Source organism: Spinacia oleracea, chromosome 2, assembly GCF_020520425.1.
Source record: "Spinacia oleracea cultivar Varoflay chromosome 2, BTI_SOV_V1, whole genome shotgun sequence".
In the NCBI taxonomy this organism is placed as follows: domain Eukaryota; kingdom Viridiplantae; phylum Streptophyta; class Magnoliopsida; order Caryophyllales; family Amaranthaceae; genus Spinacia; species Spinacia oleracea.
In genome coordinates, this window is record NC_079488.1 from 33,870,241 (window position 1) to 33,893,358 (window position 23,118).

Consider the following 23,118-nt stretch of genomic DNA (forward strand, 5'->3'; position numbering starts at 1 on the left):
CTCAAACAAGCAGCCATAACTACTCAGGTTCTGAGGAATATGTTCCAATCACCATTAATGAGAACTACTTATGACATGACTTTAATCTCTTAAAGTGTTCTCATGGTCAATCCGATACAAGATCCAATAAGTATCTATGCAAATGATTTCTGACATCCGGTCCATCTAGTTCAAGAAACAGAACTATAAATCAACTTGCAATCTAATCTTCATTAGTCATTGCTCGTCCAACCTTTCAATGACCTGGATTAGGGATCCTTTTGTGATTTCAATATTCAAGTTTACTTATGGGTGTTTCTTTGTCAAAGAATCCATCTTGACATCCCATTTGAATGTTTTGAATCACTTGGACTTCATCATTTAATACTAAACCAAGATTAAATGATCTATGAAATATAGTTTCATAAATGATAAATCACTAGAGGAAAAATCCGCATAGGTGGCTCATCAAAGGTTGCCCTTATACAACAAGGGCCACTTTTAAGAGAAAAAAAAATTAATTTTTAATTAGGAAAATTTGGTAATATTAATCCAACCTTTGGCCGATTTTCTTTTATTAATCCCACCTACGACATATTTTTTAATAATCCCACCTTTACTACCCAACGACTTTTATTAGCCTTAAGTGACCGGTAATCGGTGAAAAAGTCATCGAGATGGTGATGAATTGATGATGATGACTTAATATATCGAGAGAGAGTACTTCCACGTAGGGACATATTACCGCCTACAATAGGTTTATGACGTGTTGGGCCCAATAAAAGTCGTTGGGTAGTAAAGGTGAGATTATTTAAAAATATGTCGTAGGTGGGCTTAATAAAAGAAAATCGGCCAAAGGTTGAATTAATATTACCAAATTTTCCTTTTTATTTTTCTAAAAAACAAAATTTTCCCTAAAGTTTCACAAGCGCAACCTTTAATGTAATTAAACCCAAACTCTCATTTTGTCAGCTTCCGTGTTCAGCTCGGGCACCCCATTGTCATCTCCCTGCTCGAGCTCTCATCTCCCTCCTCCTTCTCCACCGGCAAGCTCTCCCTCCTCCTTCTCCACCAGCAAGCACGCCCACTTTCGGGCTCTGTCTCTCCTCCCCATAAATACCCCCCTAAATCCTCCATAGATTTTCCAATAAACCAGAATTTAATCGAAGTTCGCTGCTGAATTCGTAAGCTTGGAAGTTTGTTCGAAAATTGCTTAATTTTTGTTGAAATCAAGTCAAATTCTGACTTTTTGGTTCATTTTTGCTCTCTTTCTCTCTCCTAATTTTTCAATTTCACATTCAAATTCCTTGAAATTTGGTCATAAACCCTAATTTAATGAAATTAGATCAAATTGATTTGCTTCTTTGGTTCGTTAGCTATATGTTTCATCAAAACCTACTGCTATCAATCATTAATTTCTCGAGAATTTCTCCAATCGCAATTACTGGTATCATTTATTTTGTTTGATTATTTCTAGTTCATCATTATTTGCTCGAATTCAATTTTTATTTTCTTATTTTTTTTGCGTTTCTTGCCTGATATTTGTTCGTATGTTTGATTCCTTCAAGATTTCTTCCATTGTTGTATGTATGATTCCTTCAGAATGTGATTCTAAACCCCTTCAATTTCTTCCACAGTCGTTGATTTGTATTTATCTAATGATTATTTTATGCCTTATTTATTTGATGTAATGGTGTTACTATACGATACTTTCATGTTGACACTATATCTTGAAGTTAGATATGTCTTTCTTTATAATATATTTTTTCCTTGCTAGATGCAGATTTATTGCTATAATCTTGTTTGAGGCTGTGGTCTTTGCCATTCTTGTCTGTCATGAGTCTGTTAATGGCTCTGATTATGTGCATAACTACATATTTGTTGGTGACCTTTATAGACCAGAAAGTTGCTCGATTCCATATTGCAGATTTGCATAATTGAATCAAACCAGAAAGTTTTGAGGAATTGGACTAAGAGAACCATTTTGAAGTTTTGACTAATGGTAAATGGATTTTAGGCCTAGGTGGAAACATTTTAATGGTTTGAATGGTTGATTCTATTTTGTTGAATATAATCAAGTTGTTCTTATTAGCATTATTTCATTTGAATGGTTACCACGAAGTATGTTGTAGTCATTCTTTAGTTTGTTTAATGATTTTTTGGTTGATTCTATTTTGTTGAACATAATCAAGTTGTTCTTATTAGCATTGTTTCATTTGAATGGTTACTATGATTTTGAATGGTGCTTCATATGCACAAATTAGAGGGTAGTTTATAGACTGGCATCGAACCATGTTTCTTTGAATGAAGGGAATGATGGAGGTAGAGAGTTTTTCATTATGTTTTGGGATATTATGTGTTATTAATTCTGAGTTCTGAATTATGCATTTTGTTAGTATCTTTCATTTCGAAATGTGTTGTTCGGAAATTGGAACACCTTAATCATAGGATTTTAACATTAGCTTGGATGGGTTTTCTGCAGGAACATGTTTGGAGGTAGTGATACTAATCCTATGCTTCCTATTCACATGGATGGTGTCAGGTTGCCGTACAATGCCAATGTAGTGCCATTGATGCAATTAGATGGTCAGTCTTGTTTAGCCATTTTCTTTTTGCCTACATGCTTATTGGCACTTTCATACTCTAATTATTGGTATTACTTGTTTGCTTGGACTCATGGTATGGTTGGTGTGAGGTTGTTTGAATCCATGTCTTATCTTGTCTAATGGAAGTTTTCTTCTTGCTCGCTTTTGTGTAAGCATTTTGTGATTTAGTAGTGAGTTACTGGTTTTCCGTGGAGATTTTTTGTTAGTTAGTTTGACAGTTGAGTTTTCCGTCTTGAATGTTTTAGTGAGGAATGTATATGACATGAGAATTTTCTCCCGCCCCATTCCCCCTATAAGTCATAAACTACTGAAAGTACACCGTATACTGCTATCCTTTGATGTCCAACCAGACAAGCTAAGTTTATCAAACTCAATTTATCAGCTAGCCAAGCTAAGGTTTGTAAGAAGATAATGGTTCATGACTTAGGAATTTGGTTTTCATCCATCATAGAATATACGAAGTATATGTCAAACTTGGTATTATAAAGTGGCGATATCCTCTAAGGCATGCCTAGGCACAAGGCATTTAGGTGCTAGTATCATTACCTCAAGCAACCCTAGGCCAAGTATGGGCAATGAGGTATTGGGCATAGCTGAAGAGTGTTAGGTGTTGTTATGCTGCACACATGAGTTGCTAAACTCGAAGGCATTATTCTTTGTTTGATTCCTCTCCCCACCCCCCACCCCCTCGTTTCCATGCTTGGGTGCTTCGTACAAAAACCCTTTCGTATGAGGATCGAGAGAATTTTCGCAAAGAAAATTGAATTTTAGTTGATGATGATGATCAACAAAAAAACTCGCATCTCGTGTTTGTGATTAATGATGATCAACATATCACCTTCTACTTCACCTCAGAGTAAATGGTGATCTTTGAAGCATAGATATGAAATTCTATTGTGCCACTGGACTTGAAACATAGATATGAAGTTCTATTCGTTAATATAATTTAGAAAATTCTGAAAAAGAGAGGGAAATAAGGTTAACTGTAAAAGTCTAATTTATTGAAAAAAAAATGGTCCATTATAAAATTAAGTCAACATGGGAAGCTGTAACATTTGGTACCTTATATTTCTGGAATCTATAGACAAGTTTCACGTCAAGCTGGAAGTTCAGAAATAGTACAAACTCTAGGAACATCTGTAAAGTAACAAAATATTGGTGATCAATGTCTTCTTACCACTAATCTGTTGACTGATCTGGGGCTGATTTGCACTGATCTGCGGTGACTGGTCTGTTGCTGAATGATCTGCATGATCTGTTGCTGACTAATCTGCATGATCTGAATTGTTTGAGTAAAGGAATCCGCTATGATTGTATCAACTAAAAATTTGAAAAATATTTCTGGATCTCCCTCTCGACTTTGGATCTTAGCACCCAAAAAGTTTTTATAATTTCTTCTCTAGCAGAATGCGAGAGATTGCCTATTCTGACTGCAAGCTTTTTCTATCCGTGAGGATCCCACCAGAGCAAAGTCGAAGAGTCGGCCCGATCATCTGCTGCTATGCGCGCTGCTGCTGACTGATCTGCTGCTACACTGCTGCTGCACTAGTGCAATGTTGATGGCTGCTGGATTATTGTTGCTGATGTTGCTTGATTATTGTTGTTGTTGCTGCTGCTTGATTATTGTTGTTGTTGCTGCTGTATTTTTTGTTGTTGGCTGCTTAACTTGTGTGAATGTTCTAACCGCCACATTTTGTATCTTGTACTTGATGCAGCAACACCCTAGGTACCGTGAATAATAACCAAATTGTGAAACGTGGATACTAGTTATGGGGGGAAAGATAAGGAAAGGGAGCATGGGACAAACATGAGTTTTTGTCTTGTGGTTCTCAGCAAGGAAATGAACGCTTTTAAATCTAAAGGTGTGTAATCTGTATGTCTATGTGGGTTTGTCATTGATTTTCTATGATTTATATTTGCCCATAGACTTTCAAACCCCTTTTTTTGGCTACTTTGAGCTAGCTGCTAAGAATATGGGAAGATTAAAGTTGGTGGACAATGTTTTTGACTTTCAGTAACACATGTTAGAGAAATTTCTTACTTTTGAATTGGACATTGTTTTTTACTTTCAATAACACATGTTAGAGAAGTTGGTGGACAATGTTTTTGAATTCATATTTTGTTAATGATAAAGGGGAAATAATGAATTACTCCGTATCCAAGATTTTTTTCATCAAATCCCAAAAAGCCCTTCAAGAATACACGATGCCTCTACGTGGTTTAATTTTTGGCTAACGTTATATTATTATTGATTGCAGAAACTGTGAAGCTTATCGCAGAGGTTGAACATATTGCAGGAAAGAAGGGCACATAACTTTATAGGACTCTTGTTGAACTAAAAGGTGGTGATTGGTTTCATAAAGTGGTTGCTTGGGTTGGAGGTAGAATTATTACAACGGAACATCATCCAACGGGTATAACTTCTGCTATTTTGTTACTATGTTCTAAGCCAATATTACATCCATAGAAAAATAGAGGATGCAAACTTAATCCAAAATGATGTGGCATCCATCACTCTATTAATAACAAAAAAAAACAATATATCATTTTTTTATTGTAAAAGCAATAATCATTTCAATTGAAGGAAATTTGTGATCCATTTCTAGCTTAACCAACCTCAACTCTTTCTACAATTGTGACTGAATTAACAGGGTATTAAAATTACAAATATAGAAAACATAACTTTAGTTGTGATTCATTGTAATTTCTTTCAATTACGTTGTCAATGTGTAATTTTTTTGTTGTAGCCGCTTAATTTCGGTTGAAAGAAGAAAACTAGCGAAATCTTTGCTTAAGACAACAAGGGGCCTAAACAAAAACATTTTTTTGTTGTAGCCGCTTGGGTTCATTTGTTGATATTTGGGATCAAAAATGCCATTTTTGGCAAAATATGACCTATATCGAGGCAAATGAGCCTTAGATGTGCATAAAGAACTTGAAATGAGTTTCATAAACATATAACTAATCATATGAATCATGAAAAACGTTTAGAATATGGAAATAGGTTCCTTTGTTGTTAGTTGGGATCGAAAATGCCATTTTTGTCCATAAATGACCTATATCGACCCAAATGACCCTTAGGGGTGCATAACAAACTTGAAATGAGATTCATAAACATATAACTAATCATATGAATCATGAAAAACGTTTAGAATATGGAAATAGGTTCATTTGTTGGAAGTTGGGATCGAAAATGCCATTTTTTTGCCATAAATGACCTATGTCGACCCAAATGACCCGTAGGCGTGCATAACAAACTTGAAATGAGTTTCATAATCATATAACTAACCATATGAATCATTGAAAAGGTTTTGAATTTGAATATAAGTTTGTTTGTTGATAGTTGGGATAGAAAATCCCATTTTTGGCCATAAATGACATATATCGACCCAAATGACCAATAGGCGTGCATAACGAACTTGAAATGAGTCTTATAATCATTTGACTAATCATATAAATCATGAAAAAGGGTTAAAATGCGGAAAGAGGTTCGTTTGGTGGTAGTTGGGTTCGAAAATGCCATTTTTGGCCATATATGACCTATATCGACTCAAATGACCCATAGGCGTGCATAACGAACTAAAAATGAGACTTATAAACATATAATTAATCATATGAATCATGAAAAACGTTTAGAATATGGAAATAGGTTCGTTTGTTGGTAGTTGGGATCGAAAATTCCATTTTTGGCCATAAATGACCTATATCGACCCAAATGACCCATAGGCGTGCAAAACGAACTTAAAATGAGTCTTATTAACATATAATTAATTATATGAATCATGAAAAACGCTTAGAATATGGAGATAGGTTCATTTGTTGGTAGTTGGGATCGAAAATGCCATTTTTGGCCATAAATGACCTATATCGACCCAAATGACCAATAGGCGTGCATAACGAACTTGAAATGAGTCTTATAATCATCTGACTAATCATATAAATCATGAAAGAGGGTTAGAATGTGGAAAGAGGTTCGTTTTTTATTAGTTGGGTTCAAAAATGCCATTTTTGGCCATAAATGACTTATATCGACCCAAATGACCCATAGGTGTAGACACCTACTTTTGTCCCCATTCCCGAAAGGGAAAAGTTCGATGATGAAAACATAAATCTCCACTTGACAACGCATCTCCTATAAAAATAACGAATCTCAATCACCTTCTCGTTTCACCCGAAACCTGCTATTTATAGAAACCTTCTATTTATGGAAACCTGCTTAAAATAGTAACTGCCGTAAAGGGTAGCTTCTGAAAATGGCAAGTCATAAAAGATAGACACCTGTCAGGATTAGGTGTTGCACTCCAACATAAAGCCTAAATGAGATAGAAAACTGCGAGAATCCCATGTTTCGGAAATAAGAGTTACGTATTAATTAAAATCCTAACGAGCCTAGAGTTCGTAACGGGCCCAGACGCATTCCGTCATGAAATTGATACGCACTAAAAGACTCGATTAAGTCTCAAACTCTACGGATTTCAGGAATCCGAATTTGACTAAGTAAACAGCCCATACCCTATTTTCAACGCCTGGCTCTGGGCGCCGAAATCTTCGGCGCCCAGGCCTGGGCGCTGAAAATACCTAGGTACGTGTTTTTTCCTAATTCTTTGTGGATTAGAACTCTGCAATGCTATCTTTCCACGAACTCTTCCCTATAAATACAGCCCCAAATTCGACGTGAAAAGAACACACAATTCATATTCTGAGTATTGACTCCAACCCTTAGCCTAAGCCTCTCGCTGCGAAATTGTTCACGCGTTCTGTCGCAATCGATCCATAAATCGAACAGAACGTATCCCGTCCCATAATTTGAGATTCGTTAAATAAAAAGGAGAAATAGCAAAGTCAAAGTGGTTAGTTTTCTGAGAACCGTGACGCACCTCTCAAGGGTGCGTCGTAATGTGTCCCTTTTCGATGATTTAATTGCTTTCCTCGCCCTTTTTATGAACTGTTAAACTAACTAAATCTGATTGTTCTACCACGCCTAACAAATATAATATTTTTGGGAAATTGGATTATCATGCTAGGTCCCTTAATGCTATTTAAATCAGATAATCGCGATCGATCTAGTATTATATGTTGCATATTGCTAAAATCAACTCAGATTAGTTTAATAGTTAACGCATGTCCCTTCAATTATTTATGCTGAGCTAGTAAGGATGTCCTGCCTCTGGAGTTATCGACGAGCGAGTACTCCTCTCGGTAGTTACAGTCCCCCAAACCCTCAATCTCTACCTTGCGGGTGTATGTTGAGAGATCCCCACACCAGGGATCACAAGAGAACCTACGGCCGTCGTGGTCAAACATAATTGTACTCCCTTTATGTCACGATAACCGGGTTTTGTCAGTTTTTCTCATTGTCGTTAAAAACTGAATGGCGACTCCTATATTACTAGTCAATTGGGTGTAAACTCACAGGAAATCCAATTACACTTGATTGAATAAAAAGAATCGTCACACCCACGAGGGACGAGGTCACGCATTAGCCTCGTGCTTTTTCGACCCCCTCACAGTGGCGACTCCACTGGGGATAGTGAAGGAAATACTCGTGCTTGTAGGTAATCAAAATAGCCGAAGGGTGAAACGATCCTACCCCGCGTTTATTTCCCCATCAAGTTGGGACGACCTGAAAATCAGCATATTAATGTGAACGGGCAGAACCGCATAACGAATCTCGGCTCCTTCGGGAGTTGGGACTAAGAATACCTTTTTTCGTCAATAGGGGGGTGCATACGCCGCGCATGTTGCCCACTCGGTACTTGTGCAGGTAGTACACCTATCCCGAACCCAATCGCTCGCTCATTAGGTCCCTCTCGCCTGCATGCCCCCTTGGCTTGCACTTGCGGGTTGGCCTCTTGAGCGAAATTCGTCTGTTGAAGACACTACCTCGACCGGGGCATGTGTTGGATCTACGATAGAAGCGGTATCAAGCCAGGCGAAAATAACTACCCATAGAAGCCTATCATAAACTACATGACATGTTATTATCGCCTCATGATGAATGTTAGTTATGTGTAGCAAAATATGTGATTGTGTGTGACAAACTATCCTAGAAACCAACAACCTTAAAAATTGCCCAAACATTCATAGACTAATTTGCCAAAGAATTATACCGAAATACGTGTTCCGCAAACCCGAACGATCGCCACAAAAATAAGCGACGCTCGGGATGGCCTGTAACGAATCCCACAAACGCTGCACAACGCGTAAAGGACGTTATTAGGCAAGCACGCAAAATCGAAGTTGCATAAACAAAAGTAGACGTAAACAGAAAACGAGAATCAGCCACGGACGCATTTTCAACACCCCTGGCTGGGCGCCCGAATTTCTCACGCCCCTCGCTGGGCGCCCGAATTTCTCACGCCCCTCGCTGGGCGCTGAAGTTGCTGCTTGGCCTTCTGGTCAGGCGCAGCAGCCTCGGTGCCCGCGCAAAAGGAAAATACGTAGCACAAAAAATATTCGTAAAAAGAATTGCTACGAGGGCGTAAGAAAAGCACTCGATTTCAAAAGCGACTCGTAAAAAATTAATAACTCTTTGCGTCGTTGTTAGGCCTCCTACGACGACAATCCTCGGCACTAAAAACCGAACATGCTAACAATTATGAATGTCACACGGGCAAGGGTTTCGAAAATCCAACGAATGACCAAAAGAAAAAAAAACCAAAAAGTGTACCAACAAAAGAAAGAGTGAAAAACCAATAGAGAGAGTCAAAGTCTAGACTAAATAATGCTTGAAACTTTGGGAACCTAAACTTTAGCTTATCTTATGCCTAGGACTGGTCCTGCCACTTGGTGCCGATCAGGGAATCAACGGTTAGTGCGTCTCGAAGATACATCGCCAATATCAGGTTTAGTGACTCCAAGCTCCGTCCGTCGTCCCTCATTTCAAGGATCTCCGCTTCCCAACCTCTATTCGCACCTTCAAACATGTCCATCGAAGATTTGCGAGACCAGATGGTCCAAATGACCCAACTTATGGGCCAATTGAAAATGGAAAATGAAGCTTTAGCTGCTGCGCAAGCCAAAAATGACCTCGATAACGAGAAGAGGATTGAAAAAATGGTCCTACAGCAAACCATGGGGATAAAATACTTCTCCCTCGATCCTGAACCTTTTTCCTGGCAAACTACCAGAAAAGTTCAGTTCATCTGACTTACCAAAGTTCAAGGCCACGGACAAACCCCGTGATCATCTACTGAGCTTTGTGAATGCCATGAACTTGAAAGGCGTGGACAAGTCCATGTATTTACCTGCCTTTCCTTTGTCCTTGGAACCTGTGCCGCTCAAATGGTACTATCACCAGGACCCTACGCTCTTCCCCACTTGGGAAGACTTTGTCAATGTCTTCATCAAGCAATACTCGTCGAACATGGATTTCCAATTCACCATGCGCGAGCTGGAAGTTCTCTTCCAAAAGAAAAATGAGGGTTTCACGACCTACTTTGCTAGATGGAGGGACCAGGCAGCCCAGCTAATCAATAGGCCTCCAGAAACAGAATTGGTCCAAAAATTCATTGACAACCTGGACCCGGCTTACAGACAACACCTTAGGTACCTGGGACTTGACACTTTCAAAAGAGTTTATGATGTGGGAATAAAGATCGAGGACGACCTCGCCAAAACCATACAAAGCAAACCCACATATAAAAACAACACCTATAATCGGGGTAACACATCCCAAGCCCAAAAAGTCCATGCTGTAGAAGAGACTCCCGCCCGAAGAAGCCATGGAAGATGGGTCCGAGACCGAAAGTTTGCCCCACTCGGGTCGACTTTGGTACAAACCTTTGAAAGACTAACCAATCAAGGAAAGTTGAGACCTATAGGCCCCACCCGTGACCCTCCTGTGAAGGGAAAATATTGGGTCGAAGGTACTTACTGCAAATTCCATCAAGGAAATGGGCATGACATTGAAAACTGCTGGAATCTAAAACATACAATCCAGGACATGATAGAGGATGAAGTGATACCTCTCCCTAACGTTGGCAAACCCAACAACAACAAGAGCCCACTCGGCTCTTGTCACATCTCTCTCGACCAACCAGAGAACTTCGTCCCCACGGTGTACATCACGCCTCAAGGTGCACCACTCGCTGTGGTCCCTATAGATCGAATCGAGAGAGAAGTGTGCGGTGTATGGGATGATGATGCTGAAGATATTTACCTATCTCAAGTGTCGGGCCAGGACCTCTTCACTGAAACTTGGCCCGGGTATGCTCTCATTGACACCACCCCTCAGGAGCCCAAGGTCGACAACCTCACCCGATCCGGAAGAACATACCAACCGGATATTCACCCACCTCCTATGGACGACATCCCAGTTAGGCAAACTCCCGAGAATGGACGGCACGCCACCGTTGCAGAAGTCATTGAAAATCCTCTCTTGAAACAACTAAAAAGAACCAAGGCCGAGATTACCATCTGGGATCTCATGTGTACTTCAAAGGAAAATCGCGAAAAGCTTATTTGCTCACTCGACCTCATCTCAGTACCTACAGATATCACACCTGACTCATTGGTTAGCCATGTCACGAGAGATGCCGGAGAAAAGGCCATAGTTTTCAATGATAAAGACTTGCCCAAAGAGGGGGGTGCTCACAATAAAGCCCTTTATCTAGTGGTTGGATGCAAAGGACAAAACATCCCCCTAGCGCTCGTAGATAATGGTTCGGCGGTTAATGTCTGCCCATTGCAAACCGCCCATTGCTTAGGGCTAGGAAACGATGACTTCCAAACCTCCATGCAAGGGGTACGAGCTTATGATAACTCCCCAAGGCTTGTATTGGGAAAAATCAACCTTACCATACAAACCGGGCCTGTGGCACGCACCACGGAGTTTCAAATAATCGACATCAAGCCCACTTTCAATCTCCTATTGGGGCGACCCTGGCTCCATGACTTAGGAGGTGTGGCTTCTACCCTGCACCAAATGGTTAAACTTAACCATAATGGGGTAATACTAGAAATCCGCGCCCCTCCTCTCGACATCAGTTGTACTATGGTTGGAACGGCCGAAACTGCAGACGACCTTTATGGGTTTCAAATGAAAGAAGCAATCCAGTTCATTGAAGACTATGATCCAGCATTCCTAGACCCGCATGCATCCCGGGTCATCCCTAGAATGCTGCTAGCTCAAGGTTATTTCCCAGGAACCCCATTGGGCATAAGGAAGAAAAATGCACATTCCATCCTTTTCCCAACAAATCTACTCCCTTTGGCTTAGGCTATGAACCAACGGAGGAAGATATTGCTAACCGCCTGTCTGGGCTACGCCTTAACAAAGCCAAACAAACCACCCTCCTTCCCCGTATCAAAGGACCCTTAACGGGATGTTCGTTCGGGAAGGAGAAGAACACCCATGCTGTGATTTCCCTGAACCCTTCGTTCAGGATGGCTTGCTAAAACCCGGATTTGAAATTTTCCATGACTGCCACACCTTGGATGAGGCACCCCACCTCACCAAGACTAAAACAGCTGAAATATTGGACAACCAGGCTCTATGGACATTGTTTAACGAATCGAGGCCTATGGAGAACGAGACTGTGATGACTACCCTAACTTTACAAGATGAAGGTTTCGATCCAACCCGGTTAATCTCTCCTGCATCAACACTAGAAGAGGTCGAGAACGGATGGGTGAAGACATATCAGTGGGTCAATGCAAAAGGAATAGAATTCAAGATGAGTACCGGTAAAGGACCAACATTTTACGAGACTAAACCCAAGGCTTGAGCCACATAGAGCACCTTGATAAAAAGTGCCTAGTAGTTCTTTAGATTGGTAGAAAAATAATAAAGACTTTAGATGGTCCTAAGACCCCTTAGAATATAGGTCAAGTTTATTTCAGTGTGTTTTCCTTACTTTCCAAATTAATAAAGGCGTAATATTCCTAAAAAAAAAAAACTTTATTTCTAACACTAAAAGAGCACCAAACGTACTTGCAAAGAGGCGGCCTACTCTAGGCCCAATAAAACAAGGCCCACTCGGTCTTGAATCGTGACATCGAAATTCATCAAACCCCAAAATCGAACCACATTATCATATTACCAAAACATGAGGGTCTAACCCACGCAACCCAAAGAAATCAAAAGGAAATCAAATTCAAATAATACAAAGGTTGCTCGAGAAAAAACTCATAAAAAATAGAGACCGCCTCCCGCATCAACACGCACCTCAATCCACCCAAAAAGCCTACACAAAGATCTTCATGTCTTCCACACCCTAACTCCATTTTCAAAGCCGTTTCGAGTCACGGATAGGAAAAATTAATCCGGACAAAAATGCATCTCACGCTAACAGTCAAAAAAGCCTCCGAAATAGCCTCAAAATCAATTTTTATACAAGTACAAAAGGCATAGCACTAAAACGAAAAAAAAAGAAATAAATGCAAGAACACGTGAAGCAAAGCGTCAAAAACGACCGCCCAAGTCATTTTCAGCGCCCAGGGCTGGGCGCCGAAATCTTTGACGCCCCAGCCTGGGCGTTGAAACTCTCTGCCTGCCTAAATTTTTTAGAAGTGCTCGTCATTTTATCCGCACATAACGGAAAAATAACGAACACTTGGGGGGTACAGCACGTATCCAAATGGGCTCACCAAAAAAATATAGCCATACAAAAAGTAGTCGAATTTCATTTTTATACGCGACTTACGGCAAACAAAAAAAAAACGGCAGACGAAAATAATGATAATACTTCACTCATTTGACCGGTTTAGTAATATGCTACCACCTCAGGGAATATCTATTAAAATCTGGCATCCTAGAACTTATTCTAGCTAGAACTACGCGCGACCTGATTCTGACAAGATGCGTAGGCATTCCTTACCAAGGATTCGGTCCAGTAAAAAAAAAAACATACATAAATTGTGCAAAAAGTATTAGACATATAAAAATATAGAAAAAAAGGAGAAACAAAAAAAATGAAAATGAAAAAATAAAATACGCCTTTATTGAACAATAATAAGAAGGAAAACAAAGTGCTAAGAAATGAGAAAACAAACACAACTGAAATAAATAAAGGGCACCTACACCCTAGCAAGAACTACACTACTCTAGTTCTTCCGGATCATCAAATAAAGTCTTGTAGAGGGCAATGTTCGCAGGATCCACCCCCACAGTCCTCTGCGCTGCCCCAATATCAGTCTCCATAAGAACCGGCTCCTGGACACTAACTTCCAAAGATGCCAAGGCTTCAGAAACATTCTCAGTTATAGCCCGCTCAGCCTCAAGGGCACAGACAATGGTGGGAGAAGGATTATTATCATCAACTAGACTAGCCACTGTTTCTACAGGCGGCTGAGCCTTCCTAACCCATACATTGTTCCGGCGACGATCTCCGCGAGAGCTTGCATTTTTTTAACAACAGCAGGCCCCTTCATATTAGGCATCTTTTTAGGCCTGAAACTGGAACGGGGAGGAACTTCCTTTCCCTTTCGATCTGGACGAGCTTTCACAGTCTTAATACCATAGGTACGAGGTTTGGCAGAATCAGGACCCTCATACTTAACACGAATACGAGGTATCAAAAGCTCAGCCGGCTCCCCATTTCGAGCCTCGGTCCTCACAGCTTTATCATCGGAACTCATCCACAACTTGTAGTTTTCAGAAAGACCCACAAAGCCATTTGTAGTTACGGCCCAACGCGGGAGACCATCATAATACTTAGCCCACGCTAGAACCCGTGCTTGTGAAAAGGCCGCTACTTTAGGTGGTACCGTATCAGAAAAGGGGATAGTCCGCCTCAAACCGTATTGACGCATGACTCGGTAAGGGAAAGTATAAATGGGCCGAGATAGCCCCAACAAAGAAACATAAACCGATACATCGGAACCCCCCGTCATAGTAGTCAAACCCCACAATGGTACCACCCACTTAATAGAACAAATGCCATAAGTAAAAAAGGAGGCCCATTCGGCCTCGTCCTGGCCTTGGTGCAAGTATTTTCGGTTACCCAGGGCTATAGGGCGATAATGTTTAGGTTCGGCAGGAGCTTCCAAGAGTCTAAGCCGTTCCACGAGCCAAATCTGCAAAAACGGGTACGATCAAAAAATAATAATAATAAGAAAACGGTTCCTGGGGCGCAGTTTCAACGCCCAGGACCAGGTGCCGAAAATTCCAGCGCCCAGCCCTGGGCGCTGAAACTCAGCCCCAAGGCAGGACGAATAAAAAATGTGTATGCAAAAAATGTGTACGTGCGCAAGAAAAAAATCGATTACCTGCAGTAATAGGGGGGCTTCCCTTAAAATATTCAATTTGGCATCCTTCTTCAGCTCATCCGCACTCAGCAAAGTCTCGGAAACAACCAACGGCATAATAGAATAACAACTTTCCATCTGGCTAATCAAGGGGATCAACCTTATGTCACCGAACTGACCATTGTTATTCGACAGCAAATAATGATTCAACAAGCAAAAAACAAGGGCTCGAATATTCAATTTCTGTTCGGTCATATTCTTACTAGGCCTAAAGTGGTGTTTTACAAGTTTTGCCAAATTAACCTCATCACCTACAACAACTTCAGCAAGCATGTTAGCATCTAGTCCTAGGAAACCCCCTATGGTTGTTTTACTCTCTTCAATAGTGCCAGGAGTGGCAGGGGTAGCATTAGTAGGATAACCAAGGATCACAGCAAATTCATCTGGCAAAGGACATATTTCGTTGCCCCGAAAGACAAAAACATGATGATCGGAATCCCAAAAGCTTAGGGCTGCGTGCAGAAAATTATAGTCAATGTTAATTTGTTGTAAGCCTAAAAGTGCCTCTAAGTGGTATTCTTTCAACAAAGCCTTTTCTGTAGGATTAAGGGCCCGTAGCCAACGCCTAACAGCCCGTTGGAGTGAGAAAGTGGGAATCGACATGACGAAAGCAAGGAGTAATTAAAACACAGCAAAGAAAGAAGGAAATTGAGAATGATGGAAAATAGGAACGCATCAAGTGACATCCTGATCCCATTCGGAAACGCGGATAAATCCGAAAGTCAAAATTCGCCAGGAAATGACTTTCAGCGCCCGAAGCTGGGCGCCGAAATATTTAACGCCCAGCCTTGGGCGCCGAAAATGCAGCCCAAGGCCCAGATTTCACAAAACGCGGAGCAGGAAAAGACTTAAAACCGTGTTGCTAGACACGAGGCCCTATGTACAATTAAGATCAAGCCCAAAAGCACCTTTAATCTCCCAATTAGCAAAAATGAATGGTAAAACTTGGTCGAAACTTAGACTTGTCTCAAGAAACATATATGTACACTTTTCAAAACAAAAAAATATCAAGGTAATTCTTCGAAACACCAAAAAACGTTGTTAAGTCGTTGGTTTCTCAAATAAAAATGTTTGTCTGTCAAAAGATTAAATCGGGTCAAGCTAAACCGAATGATATTAAACCTTGTCGCCCGAAGACTGAAGTCGCACCCCATGACTTCGCCAAAGTAGCACACCACTATGAAAGGTCGCTCGCACATACGAGCTCGACCCCAAACATGATTAAAAGACGTTATGAAGTATGCGAAAAATGACCACCAAAGCCCTAGTGCTTGGGGGCTCGCGAAAAGTATACTCCAACAGAGAGCGCGCAATCAAAATCACATTCCCGGGCTGCGCTATACGCCGCCCCATGTTTGGATGATCTCAAAAGAATAGGTTCGACCTCAGAAAAGGGTCGTCATTGACATTTGTACATGGTCCTCTGATCAAAGACCAAGTAGTGGCAAAAATTGAGCCATAAAGACTAGCTCAAAACCACGAAAGCAGACGGTCGCAAGACAAAGGTCCGTCTGAACACGTTGTCAGCCCACGTTTAGGTTACAACTAAATTCGAGCATCACTCGAAAGAATTCGCTCTTGCAAGAATGAATAAAAAGAAATTCTCAAAAGAAATCACAAAGAACAAAAGAAATAGGAACTCGCCCATCTTCAGTTGGCAAGATCGCGTCACAAACCACGCGAGGTTCCCAAATCGAAAAAACGAATTCAGGGATGTCCACCCTTAGCGGACAGGGCTCGCCCACCTTCAGCGGGCGGGGTCTGCGTCACTAGCCGAGCAGGTCTTCAGTTTTCCAAAAATGAAATTTTCAAAGTTCAAAATAAAACAGGCTCGCCATCTTCAGCCGGCGGGGTCTACGTCACAAGCCGCGTAGGTCCTTATTTTCAAGTTTCAAAAACAAGATTCGTCCACTTTTTCGGACGGGGCGTCCACCCTTAGCGGGCAGGCTCGCCACCTTTAGCCGGCAGGGTCTGCGTCACAAGACGCGCAGGTCCTTAGTCGCTGCAGCGATAACTTTTTCTGGTTTTCCCTTTTTCCGAAAATTAAAAGGATTGGTTTTCCGTTTTTTTTTCAAAAAAGGAGCGATGTGCTGGATTTTCCTTCGTTTTATATCCTGTAAAAACAAGGGGGTTTTCTCGTTTGGCTAGCCCTGAAAATGAGAATCTTTAAAAACATTTTTACCTTGTGGTTGGGCTTGGCCAGGCCCAATTACACTTTATAGCTTTGATTTTGAAAACATCTGTAGCTACTCCCAATGACAAAGTGAGGGAGTTTCTACGCCTCTTTAGATACTTCCAATGACAAAGTGAGGGAGTATTCTATACTATCCGTTGACAAATCCCAATGACACGTGAGGGATATGTCGACATTTCAAGTGATGACCCTTAAGTCAAATGTTATCACTCGGGGGCTCGTGAGACCCTCGCAAAACAGGTCACATACACTACAACATAAAAGATCAAAGAGGGCAAAATAAATCTCCCACTTTGATTAAATTATCGCCCTATTAGCCAACGGGGGCAATTTTTAACTCGCCCTCATGTCGCCCTCTTAGGCTCGTTGTATTAGCTTCTAAGGGCATCTTTGCAAAAGTCGCCCTCTTTGGTTCAGATCAAGGAAGGCGAAGTATCTCGCCCTCTTTGGATTATAGCAAAGATGGCAACTGTTTTCGCCCTTTTTGGTATCAAGCAAATAAGGCAAACTAAAAAACGGCCATCTTTGTTCTCAAACAAGGATGACAAGAAAATCAACTCGCCCTTTTTGTTTTCAGGCAAGGAAGACATTTTGAAAATCGTCCTCTTTGTTCATATTTACACAAAAATAATTCTAGTCTGAAGGCTTATTTTATTTTAATTTATTATTAAAAAAACAGTTTAAACAACACAACAAACAATTAAACCTACGTGGGATTTGAACCCACATCCTTTGTGCATATGCACAATGCTCTACCAATTGAGCTAGTAGGCTAGTTGCAAAGAATCAAGAGTGGATTCCTACTTCCTAAGGATTAGACCTTTAGAGACCTGCACTTTTTCCCAGTAAAAAAGAATGAACCCAACCAACCTCACTAGCTGTATCAAGATCACACAAATTTTCAGTTGCAACCTGAATGTTTAGGAATAGAACAATAAACAGTATAGTTTTAGGCAACTTACCAATAATCACATCATCTGCAACTACTAAAGTGAATCAACCCAACTTGGTATCGCAAAACGCAATTGAAAAAAAAAAGATGCAGGGAGCTTGATAGCATTCCAGTTTAGAACGTCTTGTATGGTCTATCAAGTAAATCCAGACTTTCTTCTACCAGGTGTGGTGGTCCTTAATAACTACTACGTACGAAGTAATGCGTACGTTTATAAAGAAAAACAAATGAAATATAATGTCTAGCATCAGGAATTCAGGAAGCAAAAGGTAGAAAGCCAACTGATTTAAAGCCACTAAGAGATTTTACAAATAACATAATGGCTAGTAATTCATAGTACCAACATTTTTATGGCCATTACCAAAGTTGATGGTTTGAGCTGAACACTGGTTCCAACATATTAAGACAAACATTAGCAGAAATATAATGTTTTTACAGGAAGAGAGCACATGAACAGAGTCTTACCTGCTGAACCAAAACTCTCAGACGAGCAAGCAAAGCAAGAATCACCATAGAGAACCCCATGAAAAATGAAGTATGAACGAGAGAGAAAAGTAGATATTTCGCTGTAAGAAAGTCAAGGAAGTCTCCAAGTAAAAGAAAAATACAGTAATAATGTGTGGATGTCATGGATGTGAGGACATGAACAATTGAATTTCTGAATGTAAGATAACAAGATAAAATGGTTCATTTTATCAAAGAAAAAAAACACAAAGGATGCATAGCTGCCTTCAGTGTAGGTTCGACCATCTGCACAACCAAAATTTACCACGGTATAAGAACACGTCATTAACAAGTTATCTTGCATAGCTGTATGCCACAAGGGAATTCGCTTCATTATCAAACAACAACAACATATAACAATACAAAGATTCAGTAAATTTCAAGAGAAAGACCTCATCAAGAGTGGATTTGAGGATGAAATTGGGTCAACATGGGATGTGAGTTTTTGCTAACTCATTGTAAGGAATAACTGCTTAACTAGCACGAGTCTTACTTACTATGAGCAAAGAACCAAGTTGAACAGCTGAACCTGCAAAAGCATAATAACATATTAACAATATACAAAACAAACATGAAAACTACAGCCCCCGCAACGATGAAAGATGCACCAGTAAATAACCACATCATTGGAATAAAAGGTCTCATGAAAGCCCGGGCATTATATTCCGTGGCCTTAACAGGGGCTACAATAACTAGACCTGACTCAAAGAAAGATGCTTAAGAAAATCCATATACTACTGCTATGTCATTGCTACTGCTTGTAGTTGTAGTTGTCTATACTACTCGATTTTTGTTCACAGATTGCAACTGCAGCACCACCTTGCTATCAAATTAACCAATTAAAGTAAAGAAATTGACAAGATTAACCATATCAAAAGTGAAAGAACGCAGCTAACCTTGAATTGGGAGTTTGAGTTTAGCAGAATCATAAACTATTCCAACAGGTTCCTTGACTAACATTACAGAGGGAAAAAAAACTAGGAATCAGAGAAAGAACTACTACGTACACTGTAACCCTAATCTCACACCAAGTAACCAAAGAATAAATAAAAAAAATCCAAATCAATAACGAAATTACAACATTTTAATCAAATTAATATAATTAACACAAATAAATCGCAATGATTGAATCACAAACAACTTAGAGCATTAAATTATATAACATAAAACCCGCAAAATTTCAATCGAATCAGTAAACCAATACAATTTCAACGAGAAATCAATCAGCACAAATTAATAGAAGCAAATACGGCATTGAAATCACTAAATACATAAATTACCACAAAAATAAGCATAATAATCAATCGATCTCATACTGAAAAATCGACAAACCTAAAACAAAAAATAATGAAAAAAGCTGAAAAACAACAAAAGAGTCCAAGTAAAGAGAAAAATGGAAAACCAGAAGCAGAAATGCTTACAGAGGAGTAATCGCCACTATCGTCTATCGATGAAGGACAGGGAGGAGAGAGAATAAGGGAGTCGGAGCCATGGCAATCGCCGATGCAAGGAGCTTGGAGATATCACTAGCTAGAAGGTGAAGAGAAAGAGATAAATGAATCAAACGAGTAATGAAGTCAAAATATATCGTTTTAACAAATAAGGCGACCCATTTACATTCGCCCTGCTTGATTATTCCTCTTACCAAAGAGGGCGACATTTACGAAATTGCCCTTTTATGTGATTTTAAACGAAGGCAATTTACAATCCGCCCTGTTTGTTACTGTCAAAGAAGACGATTTTTTAATGTCGTATTTGATCCTATTTATTAAGGCAAACTTAGAGTTGCCTCCGTTGTTGCAAAATGGTCGCCCTCTTAATTTGGTTATATTTCTTGTAGTGATACACCATGGCTTGTGTGACGCACTCCGTCTAGTACTTTGACCATCGTCTTACTCCAAGACTCAGTCAAAGTGGGGGCTAACTGTAGACACCTACTTTTGTCCCCATTCCCGAAAGGGAAAGGTTCGATGATGAAAACATAAATCTCCACTTGACAACGCATCTCCTATAAAAATAACGAATCTCAATCACCCTTCTCGTTTCACCCGAAATCTGCTATTTATAGAAACCTGCTATTTATGGAAACCTGCTAAAAATAGTAACTGTCGTAAAGGGTAGCTTCTAAAAATGGCAAGTCATAAAAGATAGAAACCTGTCAGAATTAGGTGTTGCACTCCAACATAAATCCTAAATGAGATAGAAAACTGCGAGAATCCTATTCCTAATATGATTCGGAACTAAGAGTTACGTATTAATTAAAATCCTAACGAGCCTAGAGTTCGTAACAAGCCCAGACGCATTCCGTCATGAAATTGATACGCACTAAAAGAATCGATTAAGTCTCAAACACTACGGATTTCAGGAATCCGAATCTGACTAAGAAAACAGCCCAGACCCTATTTTCAACGCCTGGCTCTGGGCGCCGAAATCTTCGGCGCCCAGGCCTGGGCGCTGGAATTACCTAGGTACGTGTTTTTTCCTAATTCTTTGTGGATTAGAACTCTGCAATTCTATCTTTCCACGAACTCTTCCCTATAAATACAGCCCCAAATTCGACGTGAAAAGAACACACAATTCATATTCTGAGTATTGACTCCAACCCTTAGCCTAAGCCTCTCGCTGCGAAATTGTTCACGCGTTCTGTCGCAATCGATCCATAAATCGAACAGAACGTATCCCGTCCCATAATTTGAGATTCGTTAAATAAAAAGGAGAAATAGCAAAGTCAAAGTGGTTAGTTTTCTGAGAACCGTGACGCACCTCTCAAGGGTGCGTCGTAATGTGTCCCTTTTCGATGATTTAATTGCTTTCCTCGCCCTTTTTATGAACTGTTAAACTAACTAAATCTGATTGTTCTACCATGCCTAACAAATATAATATTTTTGGGAAATTGGATTATCATGCTAGGTCCCTTAATGCTATTTAAATCAGATAATCGCGATCGATCTATTATTATATGTCGCATATTGCTAAAATCAACTCAGATTAGTTTAATAGTTAACGCATGTCCCTTCAATTATTTATGTTGAGCTTGTAAGGATATCCTGCCTCTGGAGTTATCGATGAGCGAGTACTCCTCTCGGTAGTTACAGTCCCCCGAACCCTCAATCTCTACCTTGCGGGTGTATGTTGAGAGATCCCCACACCAGGGATCACAAGGGAACCTACGGTCGTCGTGGTCAAACATAATTGCACGTTCTTTATGTCACGATAACCGGGTTTTGTCAGTTTTTCTCATTGTCGTTAAAAACTGAATGGCGACTCCTATATTACTAGTCAATTGGGTGTAAACTCACAGGAAATCCAATTACACTTGATTGAATAAAAAGAATCGTCACACCGACGAGGGACGAGGTCACGCATTAGCCTCGTGCTTTTTCGACCCCCACACAATAGGCGTGAATAACGAACTTGAAATGATTCTTATAAACATATAACTAATCATATGAATCATGAAAAAGATTTAGAAAGTGTCCTTAGGTTCATTTGAAGATATTTGGGATCGAAAATGACATTTTTGGCCAAATATGATCTATATCGAGCCAAATGAGCCTTAGATATGCATAAAGAACTTGAAATGAATCTTAGTACACTCAGAAAGTTGTTTTCGCGACCAATATAATTTTTGTTTTCGCATATGAAACTTAATTTAATTTATTGGTTTGCATGTACGTTGTTCTTTTAAAGGTTTTCAAAACGGCCAAGGGGGGGCCCTTTACCAAAGAGGAGTTGGATGAAGTTCGAGACAAGTGGGCTACTTACTTCAACGATTGTGAACTACCCTCAGTGTAATAAATAGAGCAGGCTTGTTGTTATCCGTGACTCTTATATCATTTTTTTATTTATCGATTTAATTAAATACATTTGAATTAATTCGGTAATATTATTTGAAATTTGAAATTTATATCGTTTTTGAGGAATGTCAAGCTGATGTTTGGTGAAACAGTATTCTATAAATTATAATGCAGAATTTAATACTGCAAAATCAGAAATTATATTGCAGAATATCAGGAATTATATTGCAGATTTTTTTTTTTTTTTTAAAACAAAAAAAACTCAAAAGTTGCCCTTGTTTGCAACAAGAGCAACTTATGTGAAGCTTATAAGTTGCCCTTGTTGCAAACAAGAGCAACTTATGTGAAGCTTATAAGTTGCCCTTGTTTGCAACAAGGGCAACTTATAAGTTTCACATAAGTTGCCCTTGTTAAGGGCAACTTTTGATAATTTTACAAAAGTGACCCCCCCCCATAGGTGGCACTTATGAAGGGCAACTTATAAGCCTATTTTAAGGGCAACTAATGATGTTTTTTCCTCTAGTGAATGTTGAAACCAAATGCTTACCAATTTGTGGGCCTCTAACCCAAAATCAAGCATTTAACGTTTTGCAGATATAGGCCTTTCACCCAATACTTAAAAACATTCATGGAAATCAAACTTGATTCCATTTCTGCATATGAGTGTTGTATCTAATTCCATACAGAGGTTTAGTTTATCATACTTTGTTATTCTTAGCATCTTTTCTATCGAAAGCCTTTCATTGCAAGATGAAAATATCTTTGAATATGTTTATGTAGACACCTACTTTTGTCCCCGTTCCCGCAAGGGAAAGGTTCGATGATGAAAGCATAAAA

At 39.8% G+C, this 23,118-nt stretch overlaps 1 protein-coding gene across 5 annotated transcripts; it reads left to right on the forward strand.

Moving 5' to 3' along the window:
- The first annotated feature begins 904 nt into the window (after window positions 1-904).
- LOC110795842 (uncharacterized) lies at window positions 905-22,454 on the forward strand. Of its 5 annotated transcripts, none has more exons than XM_056836693.1 (5): window positions 905-1,426; window positions 1,907-1,981; window positions 2,462-2,565; window positions 4,301-4,447; window positions 4,844-13,151. In XM_056836693.1, the coding sequence occupies exon 5, from the start codon at window positions 9,796-9,798 to the stop codon at window positions 11,803-11,805; it is 2,010 nt and encodes a 669-aa protein (XP_056692671.1). In that variant the 5' UTR covers window positions 905-1,426; window positions 1,907-1,981; window positions 2,462-2,565; window positions 4,301-4,447; window positions 4,844-9,795; the 3' UTR covers window positions 11,806-13,151. The 5 variants fall into 5 exon arrangements, 4 of the variants coding, with proteins under 4 accessions (XP_056692671.1, XP_056692673.1, XP_056692670.1 ...); XM_056836695.1 differs by having other exon boundaries at window positions 905-1,163; XR_002535439.2 differs by lacking the exon at window positions 1,907-1,981 and adding an exon at window positions 22,175-22,454 and having other exon boundaries at window positions 920-1,426; window positions 4,844-4,999.
- Window positions 22,455-23,118: the final 664 nt, after the last annotated feature.

Excerpts from the sequence above, each read along its gene's own strand:
- LOC110795842 (XM_056836693.1), top strand. The coding sequence starts at position 9,796 with ATGAACTTGAAAGGCGTGGACAAGTCCATGTATTTACCTGCCTTTCCT.